Raw genomic sequence first — 13225 nt, 5'->3', positions numbered from 1 at the left:
GATAGCAAATAATTAGGGCTGTTGTAAACTTCTAACATACCACCATTAGACAAAATATTTTGGAGAAGTATTTGTAGTTTTTTTTAAATACAAATATTTTATTTTGTATTTATATTTGGTAAATAAAAGAGATCATTAGTTCATTACATATTTTATAAAATTAGGTGTGTTTTTTTCATAACACTTAAAAGAGATATATATTTTTTAAAATTAAAAATATAATATAATCTTATATATTAATAAATATTCAAATTTACTCTTAAATAATTATTCACATCAGATTTTATTTACGATCAAAATTCTTCCTTTATTTATATCTATTATAGTCATTTTTAAATTTTAAAAATTATTTTATCAAACACAATTGTCAATGCTTGTGACTATTAAAAAGTTTAATTACTTTGTTGGTCCTTATAATTTTTGCCATTTTAAGCAAAGTGGTTGAATGATATGGTACTTTACTTCTTATATACCTAATTTGCATTTCTATTTTGTATTTTTAATTTAAGTATTTTTTACTTTTAATGTTTGTAAAAAAAATAAAAATAAAAATAAAAACAAAATATATATCACCCAAATTTCTAAAAACAAAATACTAAAAATAAAAATACAAACTAAACATACTCTAAATTTCTTTTGAGTTATATATCACCCAACATTCATGTTTTGAATTTAGAGTGAGTAAAAAAAAGTCAAAGGATGATGATATGAATATCCTTTACCAATAATTAATACTCCTTAGGTCTTGTAAGATTGTACACTCCACAAACTGATGCAAAATACTATGAATGTATTTTGTGCATAAATCTATGTTTAGTTCTTAATGAAATTTGATTGCTCATGTTCTGGTCTTTCGTTATCCAATAGCAAACTATGCAAGAAAAGATAAGCGTGCTTAATTGCATATATTTAGGGAATCTCACAAAATCTCTGGTTTTCTGAACAAAAAATCGTTCTTGGCTTTGGCATGAATTTGATCAAAATGGAACCACTAGAATTGAAGTTTATCCAGTGTTGAATCATAATCAATACTGCAAGGATTGAGTACATTGCATTTGTTTGAATACGTGTTGTTCTAGTAAGTTTTGCTTGAAAATTTTCTTTTGTTTAGTATTATGTTTTATTTTGTCGTGTTAAGTTATTTCCTTTTAAAACAATTGAATTTTTAATTAATTCAATTCAAATATCATTAAATTTGGAATTTGAATCCTCTAAAGTTTGAATTTCACTTTAGAGAATAAAATGTGATCTTTTACCATTTATTTCATAGGAGGGACCAAGAATAAATAGGAAAGAGAAACCATTCAAGGATAGAAGATCACACTTTACTCTCTAAAGTAAAATTCAAACTTTAGAGGATCCAAATCCTTAAATTTGTTATTATATATTTATATATTTTTATTTTACAAATCTATTCTATACCATAACTTACTTTTTATGTAAATATAATATGATTGATTATTTATATCAAAAAAATTCTAAAAATATAAAATTGGTTCCACAAAAACTAAAATAGAATAGAACTACTAGGATCATTGTGCAAAAAACAAAAAAAATAATTGGGTCTTTAAATTCAAATATTAAAATAATAAAAACAAAAGATAAATCAACATAAGATTAGACAAATATATATAAATTTTGATATATTTGAAGAAAGTGTCGAAATCAAAACAGAGTTTGATCCTATGAACCTCGTAGGGCGTGTTTTAAGGAAGACAAGACCCGCGCTTGTATCCATATATATGTGTTAACCATTGCACCATTCATTCCCTTTTACTTTCTTTCTGAATTCTGATATCTGATTCAGATACTGATATGATATGATGCAAAGAATCACAACCTCTGCATTCCTCGCTTTAACTCCTTTTTCAAAAGCCAAAGCCTATGATTCCTAGAACAACATCAACACCAACGCTTCAAGCTTTGGTAGGTACCATGCATTACTTATATCATACATGGGAATGGAATGCCCTTCATGCAAGTTTCTCTCTTTCCTTTCAATTTGTAAACTTTTTAGCCTGATTCTGCAATTCTCTATTGATTTACTTGCTTGCATTGCATGCAGCTCCTTGTTCCTCTGTTTCTCCTGATTTCATATCGTCCTTTTCAAGCTTTTTGCTGGGGTAATTTTGCTTTTTCCACCCAAAAATTTGATTTTTCTGGGTCGTGGTCTTGGTCGTTGAATTATGTGAATTGGGACGTTTTCTGGTAGCTTTGGCATTGTTTTAATGTTTGGAAATCTAGATGATTGGTAATTTTGTGGTTTGTACCCGCGGAATAAACAAATTCAGGATAGTGAAAGGGATAGGTGGTTGGTCAGGAGAAAATTGTTGGTTTTGAATGTTGATTTTCTAGGAAGAATGTATAGGGCCATTTTTTTATAGGGACACTTGTTTCATAGCTTTGGTGTTTTATGAACAATTTTTTTGGTGCTGATTTTTCATTTGCTTTCCAGATTGAGGTGTCCAAGATGCATTCGGAAAGTGGGGATGTTGGGACACCAAAAGGGGCATTGGAAGAAGCTAAGGCGTTGAATTCAAAGATGAAGCGTAGTGGGAACCTAAGCTGCAAAGATATGCTGTTTAGAGCTGATAAGATTGATCTCAAGAGTTTGGACGATGAGCTAGAAAAACACCTTACTAGGGTTCTGTCTAGACATATTGAGGCCAAAAGGCCTAAAGAAGAGTGGGAGATTGATTTGGCAAAACTAAATTTGCAACATGTTGTGGCGAATGGGGCCTATGGCACTGTCTATAAGGGCACCTATGATGGCCAAGATGTTGCAGGTTTCAATTTGCACTCTTAATTGTCTTTTGTTGTCCAAAGAATTCAAAACCTGTTATTCAATGTTTTTAGATACTAAAAGTTCTAAAAGTTTTGGTATCCTGTCAAGGTTTAATTAATGTTTATGCCTGTTGTAAATTGAATAATTGTTATCGAATTCAAGAGACATTCTGAGTGCTGCTGTGCTGAATTTTGTAGTGAAAGTGTTGGATTGGGGTGAGGATGGTGGTGCTTCTGCTGCTTCCTTAAGAGCATCATTCCAGCAGGAGGTTACTGTTTGGCAAAAACTTGATCATCCAAACGTTACAAAAGTACAAACTTCTCACTCATGCATTTAAATTTGAATTAAATGTTACTGCTTTGTTAAGAGCAAGATGATTTTTTGTTAATCATAACTCAGTTTTGTTCATTCCTGTGACAGTTTGTTGGAGCTTCAATGGGGACATCAAACCTCCGAATTCCAAGAGAAGCCGGAGGCCAAGATTCTCTCCCTACTCAAGCATGTTGCGTGGTTGTTGAGTTCATCCCCGGTGGAACTCTGAAAAATTACTTGTTTAAGAACAGACGGAGGAAACTTCCTTACAAGACTGTGATTCAGCTGGCTTTGGATCTCTCTCGAGGGTGAGGAAACAGCTGTTGAATTCTCTTTTAGGACTGAGTTATCTAATATAATGTTGTCTCTCAATTGCAGTCTTAGTTATCTACATTCGAAAAAGATCGTGCATCGTGATGTTAAAACAGATAATATGTTGCTCGATATGAATCGAAATTTGAAAATAGCTGATTTTGGAGTTGCTCGTGTGGAAGCTTTGAATCCAAATGAGATGACAGGTGAAACAGGAACCATTGGATATATGGCACCAGAGGTATGTATGAAACGAAAATAAGTAATATTATGTTTAGACTGTGTTTGGTTAGTGTCTTTTAGACGCAAAGACATAAACACAAATACACAAGTAGACATAGACACAAATATGGCCTTAAAATGTGTTTAAACTAAAGTTGATTTTGTGTAGGTTTTAGTAGGCAAGCCTTACAATAGAAGATGTGATGTGTATAGCTTTGGCATTTGCTTGTGGGAAATATACTGTTGTGATATGCCATATTCGACACGAAGCTTTGTTGATGTCTCGTCGGCAGTTACTCATCAGAATTTGCGACCGGATATTCCTCGATGCTGCCCGAGTGCATTGGCGAACATCATGCGAAAATGCTGGGATGGGAACCCGAACAAGCGGCCGGAGATGGGTCAGGTGGTGCAAATGTTGGAAGCAATTGATACCAGCAAAGGAGGAGGGATGCTGCCTGATGATCAGGCTCCATTTTGTTTCTGTTTTGGAACAGTTCGTGGTCCTTAGAGTGATTTCTTTCTTTTATTGTTACCTTGTTTTTATAATTTCAACACTAGGGGACACTTTGTTGTTGTATGATTGTATCCAGTTCTCAAAACTCGCTTTCTTAGCCATCAAGCAAAGCTTTCGCTCCATAGCTTTATATTAAGGACTAATTCGTCGCGAATCTGATATTCATTTAAAGATTGGTCGCTAACCCATGGATTGCTGCATAGACAAAACGGGATTCAAATTTCTGACACTTGTTTAAGCAGACTAGTAAATTAACTACTAGATCAACTCAACTTGGTTAGCCATTTTTTTTTTGTTTCCTACGGTATCCCCCAACTCGGCAGGTCAAGGACTAATCCGTCGCAGTATTGAACTCCATTTAAGGGTTTGCCGCTGGTTAATGGGTTGCTACATGCACAAGGTGGGATTCGAACCCCCGACACTTGCTTAAGCGGACTAAGCGGACTAGTGAGCTAACCACTAGACCAATCCAACTTGGTTTTCCATATTTTTTTATTCTGGGATTGAGAGGCCCAATAGCTTCCTATGTTTTGGGCTTTGAGCTGTGTTTGCCCTTATTATACTCAACTTATTTTTGGACTTGCACTTTTGTTTCAATAATTTCACTACTACCGTCCAAAAATATCATAGAATTGCTTTTAACTTGAATACTATATTAGTTAAGCTTACTGGATTGGTATATAAAACTCTCAAGTCAGTGAGTCACAACAGATTCCATGCATAGATCTACCAATTACTATTTTCCAATACTTGACCTAAACTTTACATTGGCTTTGGCACCATTGTTGAGTGTTGGAAATACTACCCTAAATCCTCATAGTAAAGGCAATAATGCAAACAGAAGAACCAAATACAAAGAAGAAAACAAGCAAAATTCAACATATTCTGACTCTATCACCTTCATCCACGATCCAATTTGGAGTCCTAAAATCTTCCACTATCCACAACTTTTGCATAATGATTGAAGTTGTGAATCATTTTGTGACTAAAGATTATATAAAAGATACGCAACTTTCAAAAGCTACTATACAATATACAATGTATCGTTTTCTTATCGAGGTGAATGTCTATGCCAAACCTCTGATGAGATTCTTACTTAACCCGTTAAGACCAGAAACATGCCAAGAGGGATCGATCATACCTTAATTGTGGTCAACAACAATGCTAAACAATCTTTATGTTTTCGTGGGACAAACTCAAACTTGTAATTTCGGAGCATGAACCTCATTGCAACACGTGTTTTATACATCTTTCTCGGTGATGCCACGCATTATGTAACGTTTGTTTTAAGGTATTGAGACAGATATTAGGAGATTCATATTTAGTATCATGTTTGTTGGTTCAGAGATTGGTACTAAAATTTGTCTTTGTCTCCAAAATTTCAGTATTTCAGTACCTCCAAAAAGTAGGGACATAGGAGACTACAATTTTTAGAGATGAAGACTAAAATGTTATAACATTTTATACCTAAAATACTTTCATTTCAATTAGTTAATTCCAATTTTACCTTTTGTACAAATTAAATTAGAATTTCATTTTTGTTTTAATTTCTGTCTCCCACTTTGCATCAAACAGAATACTGAAATTTATTTCAATCTCTATCTCTTAGTCTCTGTCTCTCAGTCTCAATTTTTCTGTCTCTGTCTCTCCACCAAACGCTACCTATAGTCTATTAATTTTACAATAAGAAAATCCACATGCAAATAAATTTTTGTTAATTCGATATATAACAAAAATAACTTTATTCTTATCTTTGTTTTTCGTAAAATAATGTAGCGTTTATATAAAATCATGCTGTTTTTAATGGGATATAAACTTTCATTAAACTTTTTCCTTAAAAAAAAAAAAACTGCCTTTCTTAGATGCTACTTATTTCATCTTATCTCAACAAAAGATAATGCTTTAGCTTTTGTATTCGATATATACAGCACAGATATAGTTGCTTAACTTTAATTCTAATATAATAAATTAATAACAATGGAAAGGGGGAACAAATAAATCTGGACGGTTTTCGTGACGAGATTCGACCACTTCCATTTGAATGCAAAAAGGGTAAATAATTCATAATTGAAACCCAACCCAAAACCAAGCAATGCTTACCTGATTTCGTTGTCTTCATTTGAATCACTACTTGACGTGGACGTTAGTCCAACCACACACCACATCGCACTAGTCGTTCATCTATTATTTTTAATTTCATATTTTGTTTTTTTTTTTTTACTAATTACCCCCTATAAGATATATTATTACAAATATGAAATTAAAATTAAAATATTAAATATCTGAACGGTTCAAGAGTTGAAAGTTCTGCATGTGTATCTATTGGACAATGGGTAACTTTCGTCTTGACTAGTGGATTGAGGTGCAGACAAGATTTTTTTTTTTTTTTTTGTTTCGTAAGATGATGATGGAGTTATTGGACAATGGACATGATAAATTCATCTTAATTTGGACGTTTCTTCACGCCACAGCCACTGTTTAAGATGTATATATCCACCTTATTCTTAATGATAAGCTTAATAGACCAAGGCATATAACTGGAGAATTGATTAATTTATCATTTGAATAGTATAAGTAACACAATGATAATGTCAACTCCGAAATTTGCTGTGTTTGTGTTGGCTTCTCATACATGAAGTAGCTCATACGAAACTAACAACTTAGTTTTAGAAGCACTATTATTTTTTTTATGAATAAATTAACATTTGTATCCATGAAAGATACAAATGCTGACAAATATATTTATATAAGAATAAAACGATAATTGTACTTATGGAAGATAGTTTTTATATATCAAAAATATCATAACGGACCAATTGTGTAACTAACATTCGGGTACTTTTGGCACACAAAAGTTATCTTCCATGATTATAATTGTCGTTTTATTCTTATATGGATACATTTGTCAGCATCTGTATCTTTTATAAGTACAAATAATAATTTATTTATTTTTATTATGATTTATTATTTGGTGGTGGGACCGGTCAAAATGATGACTGTATAAGCAATTAAAGCATTATTTTCCAGAAATGTCTTATTCCTGTTGGCCATTATTGATTTATTGTAATCTTACCAGCTGAGCTTATTATTTACTACATGACGCTCCATTTAGTTTGTAAAGTACTCACTATTGGATTCTTTTCTTATTACCCAAAAAGACAAAAAACTCGTCTTCCATTCTTTTCACAGGAAGCATAAAGTTGTCAAGATTATATATAAAATAGAGCAGGAATATGTTCGTCCTATAATAATATAATAATTTAACTAGGTTTCAGCCATCAACAATTATTATTTGGCCAATTCTATGGTGCTTATGACGTGGTGTTTAAATTTTGTCTAACTTTCTTTTTATTGTAAGTTTTGAATTTTTAAAAATTATTTATTTTTATATCTTTTAAATTAAATATTAATTTTTAACTTTTTTTAGTAAATAAACACCACATTTTAGGCACCATAGCATTCACCTTATTATTTATACTTATCTGGTATATAATGCGAATCTTGATGCCAGCAAATCACAGACATAGCCTATAAGATCGGATTACTTCCCTATCAAATAAATGAATATAAACATAGGATATACTATGGCAAGAAAATGATAATTAAGTTAATTTAATTTTACTATATAAGCTAAGCAAGTATTAATGTAGCTTCTCCTGCTATATGTATATATAACGACGAGTAGAGTATTATTTAGGACAAGACGAATATAGCCCAGGTGGGATTTGGCAATTGATTAATTAATGAGGAAAATGAGTTATGTTAGCGGGGAGTGAAGGGCATAAGGATAATTTCACATAGTTGGAAAGAAACGAGGCTATAAAGGGTGGTGGCGAGGTGGTGTTAATTAACGAACATAAAAGAGAGTAAGAGCTAGCAGGTATGGGTTTGGAAGGGAGTGATACGTGGTCGTTTATGAGGGATTTTCTAGATAAGTGTGGAAGTGGTGGGTGTGCCGTCGTCGATGGTGGGTTCGCGACTGAGCTTGAACGTCATGGTGCGGACCTCAACGACCCACTTTGGAGTGCCAAATGCCTTATAAGCTCCCCCCATTTAGTCCGAAGGGTACTGCTACTGCTAACACTTTTACTTTTCCTTATTTTCTTAACTTGTTAACCAAATCTTCATTGGAGGAATGGTAGAGACACTAATTTTTGTGATTTGTAGTTATCAAATAGTTATCAATAATGATTTTAATGGTGTGAGATTGGTGTGAGATTTTATCCAATAACTCACTTTTCTTTATTGGTTATATACTGACCAGAATTTAACAAAATTGCTGGTTCATAGACTTTTCTTCTTCCTTCAATTCATTTTGTTTAATGCAATTATAATCATAAAGAAAAACACTAGAAAAAATTATAGTTTAAAACATCAGATTAAATAAAATAAATGTTTTTATACATTAAAAAAGGTAATTATCTAGACGTATTTTATATCTAGGTTCATTGTAAGACGCCCAAGAGAAGAGACAGGTGGCAAAGTTGGTGCTGATGGCATGATTATATGAATTCACTTCACTGATTAATTAACAAATTACGAATCAATTCTAGAAAAAAAGAAAGAAGGCACGAGACGCAAGAGGAAATGAGATGAATTTGCTTTATTCATGATTCTTGATAAGTTTCTTTGTAACGCTGTGGATGGATCTGGATAAATACAAATCATATTAAACAACTTTCTTATGAAAACGACAATCCTTGCTTTAACTATGAAAATATGCGAGAGGTTGACATGCGTGTTTGGATCCATACGCGGCCACTTGCTTCTTCCACCATCCATGTCTCAATCTTAGTACTAATTAATATGCTTAAACACAGGTTCATCTAGATTACCTTGATGCAGGAGCAAACATAATAATAACAGCATCTTACCAGGTAATTAATTAATTATGATTCCGTTTGTTATTATGGTGTCTAAGAAGTTTCCGTTGTGGTTGGGAAACGAAATAGGCAACCCTGCAGGGTTTTGAGGCGAAAGGAGTGTCTAGAGAAGAAGGTGAAGGCTTGCTTCGAAGGAGCGTAGAACTTGCACGAGAGGCTCGACAGGTTTATTACGACAGATGCACCAAAGATTCTTGTGATTTTCTCAGTGATGATCGATATTGGAAACGTCCTATTCTAGTGGCTGCTTCAGTTGGAAGCTATGGTGCATATTTAGCTGATGGATCTGAATATAGGTAGGTACTCATAGTAATGGGAAAGTATGAAGAGCCAATAGAATATTTATACAATGTGTACAATAGAAGTTTATGGAGTATTAGAGATATAATCATTAGTGTTACCTTTTCCCATCAGTTGAAGCTTTTGGGATGAGTGGTATCATAACATGGTATTAGAGCGCTAGATCCAAAAGGTCAAGAGTTCGATTCTTGATGAACGGGAATGTTCATTTTGTAACTCAATAGCCCATTGTACACATGGTATAAATAGTTCATTGTCTCTCTAGCGAGATCCCATAGATTAAGGTAGTTTTGAATTCTTTTATATTTTGTGTGTGACAGAGGGGACTATCGAGACGAAGTAACTGTGGAGACACTAAAAGATTTCCACAGGGAAAGAGTGAAGATTCTTGTTGACGCAGGTGCTGACTTGATTGCCTTTGAGACTATCCCTAATAAATTGGAGGCACAGGCTTATGCTGAGCTTCTTGTGGAAGAAGACATACGCATCCCTGCATGGTTCTCTTTTAGCTGCAAAGACGAGACCCATGTGGTTAATGGTGATCCCATTCAGGACTGTGCTTCTATTGCTGACTCATGCTCACAAGTCGTTGCAGTTGGAGTCAACTGTACGGCTCCCAGATTTATTCATGGTTTGATTTCATCTATTAAAAAGGTGACACTTCAATTTAATTAATTGAAATCCTCTGTTATGTATGTGTTGTACTTGTGTATAAGTATTAAATGTGAAAAGAAATTGAATGGCAGGGTACAAGTAAACCTATAATTGTGTATCCCAACAGTGGAGAGACTTATATTGCTGAGACCAACCAATGGGAGGTGAGTGAGTTCAATGGTACTATATATAATTATTGGATTTGAATTTAGTGGTACGAGTTAACAATATTGTGAATGTTTTGTGGTTGCAGAAATCAAGTGGGGTGGCGGAGGATGATTTTGTATCATATGTAGGGAAATGGCGTCAGGCTGGGGCTTCTATCTTCGGTGGTTGCTGCAGGACTACTCCCAATACTATTAGAGGCATTTCTCATGCAATTCGCACAAAATAACTTCAACCACAATGAATTGTTAGCCTGTTAGCTAGGGGTGGCAATATGTACCCTACCCGTGGGTATCCAATCCAACCCCACCCGATCGGGTAGGGTTGCCAACTCGATCCGCAGCGGGTAAGGTAGAGTGCGGGTAGGGTTCTCGTGCGGGTCGAGTAGGGTGCGAATTGAGTCTCAACCCTACTCGACCAATCTGCACTCTATATATGTTTATGTTATATACTTATATAAAAGTATGTTTTAAGTGAATGTTGAATCAAAGACCTTTCACTAAATACAAAAGATTTTTAACCATTAAAAAAAATTATTAATTGATAATTTAATATTTTTTTTTACATAAAAATCAGTTCTATTTTAAATTATCACCAAGTTATATAATAATGTTGTATATTTTTTGTAACCCGCAGGTATGATTGGATATCCGCGGGTTAAGAGCGGGTAGGGTTAGGGTTGGGATATTCTCAACCCGCAGGTAGAGTTAGGGTTGAATCCAAACCCTTCTCTATCCTTCCCATTGTCACCCCTATTGTTAGTTCATCTAGTATTTTTCTTTGAGAAATGTTAGAGGGCTAGCAATTTTTGTGATTTGTAGTTATTAAATAGCCATTAATGATGATTTTAATGGTGTGAGATTGGTGTGAAATTTCATCTAATGACTCACTTTTCTTTACTGATTACTTGCTGGTTAGAATTTAACAAAGTTAGTGGTCTCTAGACTTTTCCTTTTTATTTTGCTTTTATGCATGTTTGGTTGTGTTCTGTTTACTCCTCCGATTTCCTTGTATCATACAAGGACATACAACATTGGATATTTTAAGGAGCAACCAATCTCTCATTAATCATTACTAATTACTAATACAAAAATATTATTTAATATTAAAATAAGTTACTAAGATCAGCTATCTTGTATTTCTGTATAATATATGTTGTTTAATTTATTTTTAATGTGTTATATATTTTTATTCATATTTTATACAAATGACAGATTTTGGTGGTCCATTTTATTGTATACCTAATATGGTTGTTACTAATAATATAATGTGCCTGTGGTCTATGCTTCGAATGAAAGACTCGGATCATGCAAACTTCAAAATTCTTATAACCAAGTACAATGAAGAGTTCCTTTTTTTTTTTTTGGGTCTTTAGTACCATGAAGAGTTCAAAACATTGCTTTTTTGGTTTTGGACATGGAGTTCAAACCATTTCGTGTCTGAAAAAATATTAAGATTGAAACCTCAATTCTCAGAACTCATGGTCCAGAAAAGCATGGACCTAGCGTCTCTTAGTAAACGTGGATCCTTATAAATAACTATGCCAAGCCCAATATATATTAATCCCGAGACCGTATTTGAATTATGTCCACTATTGTTCAGTTTCAAATGGTCAACACCGTTTACCCAAAGTCTCAAAGTGTATCAGTTATGTGAAACAAACTATGGTGCGCCAGGGTCTTGGATCCGTTGCAACAACGAGGGTGGAAGAGGACATGGATCACCATCACAATTTACAAAAGGACCAATATGGAGATCTAGTCTTTACAAATGTCTATAAACCATGGAGCCATAGCAAGAGAAAATCAAATTCAACATTTATCTTTCTTCTTCTATGGGAAAGCTTCGAAAGTTGAGAGGATGGAGCGGTTATTGTTTCATTTTCAAGTGTACCAGTATATTAGTGTTTCAGTAATTTTTTATCGTTAATTTTAATTATAAAAAATATATAATATATAATTAAAATCAACGGTTAAAAATTACTGACTAGTGTACCGGTATACTTGAAAACTTTTCCAAATAATATACTTGCAATCACGTTTCCAACTTAAAAAGGGGTAATTTTGTTTTGAGAAAGTATAGGGAGCTAATGACTTAAGCGTAATAAAGGTTTAGAAAGTATTAGAGATATGATTATTAGTGTTACATTATCTTATTAGGTTATGCTTTTGGGATGAGTGGTTTCAGGACATGGTATTAGAGTTCTAGATCCAAAAAGTTAAGAGTTCGAATCTTAGTGAACCCAAAATTAACTTTTTATAACATGAGATGTTTATTATCCCTAGTATCCGGATGGTTATTCTGGATAGTATAGGTGATGTTCATTTTATTCATAAACCAAAGATTTAACCCATTGTACACATAGCACTACTCTTTTGTTTTATGTATCTTGACACTTAAATTACGTATTGGTTTTGCACCATAATTCAGCATATTCAATTATTCATCATGAAATTCATATTTTTAATAGATCATATGATCGGTAATATAAGTTTCTTGAAATATATATATATTGCATTGTCCATTAACCTATTCTAGCCAAAAATCTTTGTGTTATATGTATATAACATCCCCATAATAAACTAAAGCCCAATAATATATATTTATATTTCTGACATTTTTGTATTTTACATTTACTTCATTTCTCTTATAGGCTTTACAGAAGCAGTAACTAATCATCCAAAGGTTATTCATCGAGATAAAATAAAAGCTTCAGTATCATAAAATCGAAAAAGTGAATTTTCAAAATTACTTTTAGCTGGAGAAAGCGGTCGCTACGATATTTTGCCATTTGGTTGATAAGGCAATTATCCACCCTCCAGGGAGAAAAAAATCGTATATATTCTTTGGCTTTATTTGCTTGTTTAATCCTCAGTTTGAAAATAAGCATATCTAACACCGTTTTTGCCCTTATAACTAAATTTTGGGTAATAATTATGTATGATGATGATGAGAGTCAATAGCCTTTGCCAAGTTGCGACAATACTAGACAATCAATTATGTAATCTAATAGCTTACCCTGCAATCATCAATGAATTTTTTCAATTATTGTTGTATGTACTTGAACCTAAGAAC

The 13225-nt window shown here is 33.1% G+C and overlaps 2 protein-coding genes across 3 annotated transcripts; both read left to right on the top strand.

Annotated features, from left to right (window-relative positions):
• The first annotated feature begins 1692 nt into the window (after positions 1–1692).
• On the top strand, positions 1693–4270 carry LOC107616855 (serine/threonine-protein kinase 52-like). The gene is made up of 6 exons (XM_016318761.3): positions 1693–1926; positions 2456–2786; positions 2983–3095; positions 3206–3405; positions 3476–3650; positions 3801–4270. Exons 1-6 carry the CDS (start codon positions 1885–1887, stop codon positions 4140–4142), a joined length of 1203 nt encoding a protein of 400 aa, XP_016174247.1. The 5' UTR covers positions 1693–1884; the 3' UTR covers positions 4143–4270.
• Positions 4271–7710: 3440 nt separating this feature from the next.
• On the top strand, positions 7711–11243 carry LOC107618670 (homocysteine S-methyltransferase 3-like). Of its 2 annotated transcripts, XM_088498004.1 has the most exons (7): positions 7711–8213; positions 8969–9025; positions 9101–9327; positions 9652–9985; positions 10078–10149; positions 10239–10416; positions 11095–11243. In XM_088498004.1, the coding sequence occupies exons 1-6, from the start codon at positions 8031–8033 to the stop codon at positions 10377–10379; spliced, it is 1014 nt and encodes a 337-aa protein (XP_088354130.1). In that variant the 5' UTR covers positions 7711–8030; the 3' UTR covers positions 10380–10416; positions 11095–11243. The 2 variants fall into 2 exon arrangements, with proteins under 2 accessions (XP_088354130.1, XP_016176283.3); XM_016320797.3 differs by lacking the exon at positions 11095–11243 and having other exon boundaries at positions 10239–11022.
• Positions 11244–13225: the final 1982 nt, after the last annotated feature.

Source organism: Arachis ipaensis, chromosome B9 (genome assembly GCF_059453495.1).
Source record: "Arachis ipaensis isolate K30076 ecotype BB chromosome B9, ASM5945349v1, whole genome shotgun sequence".
In the NCBI taxonomy this organism is placed as follows: domain Eukaryota; kingdom Viridiplantae; phylum Streptophyta; class Magnoliopsida; order Fabales; family Fabaceae; genus Arachis; species Arachis ipaensis.
This window is presented reverse-complemented; position numbering and strand designations above follow the sequence as displayed.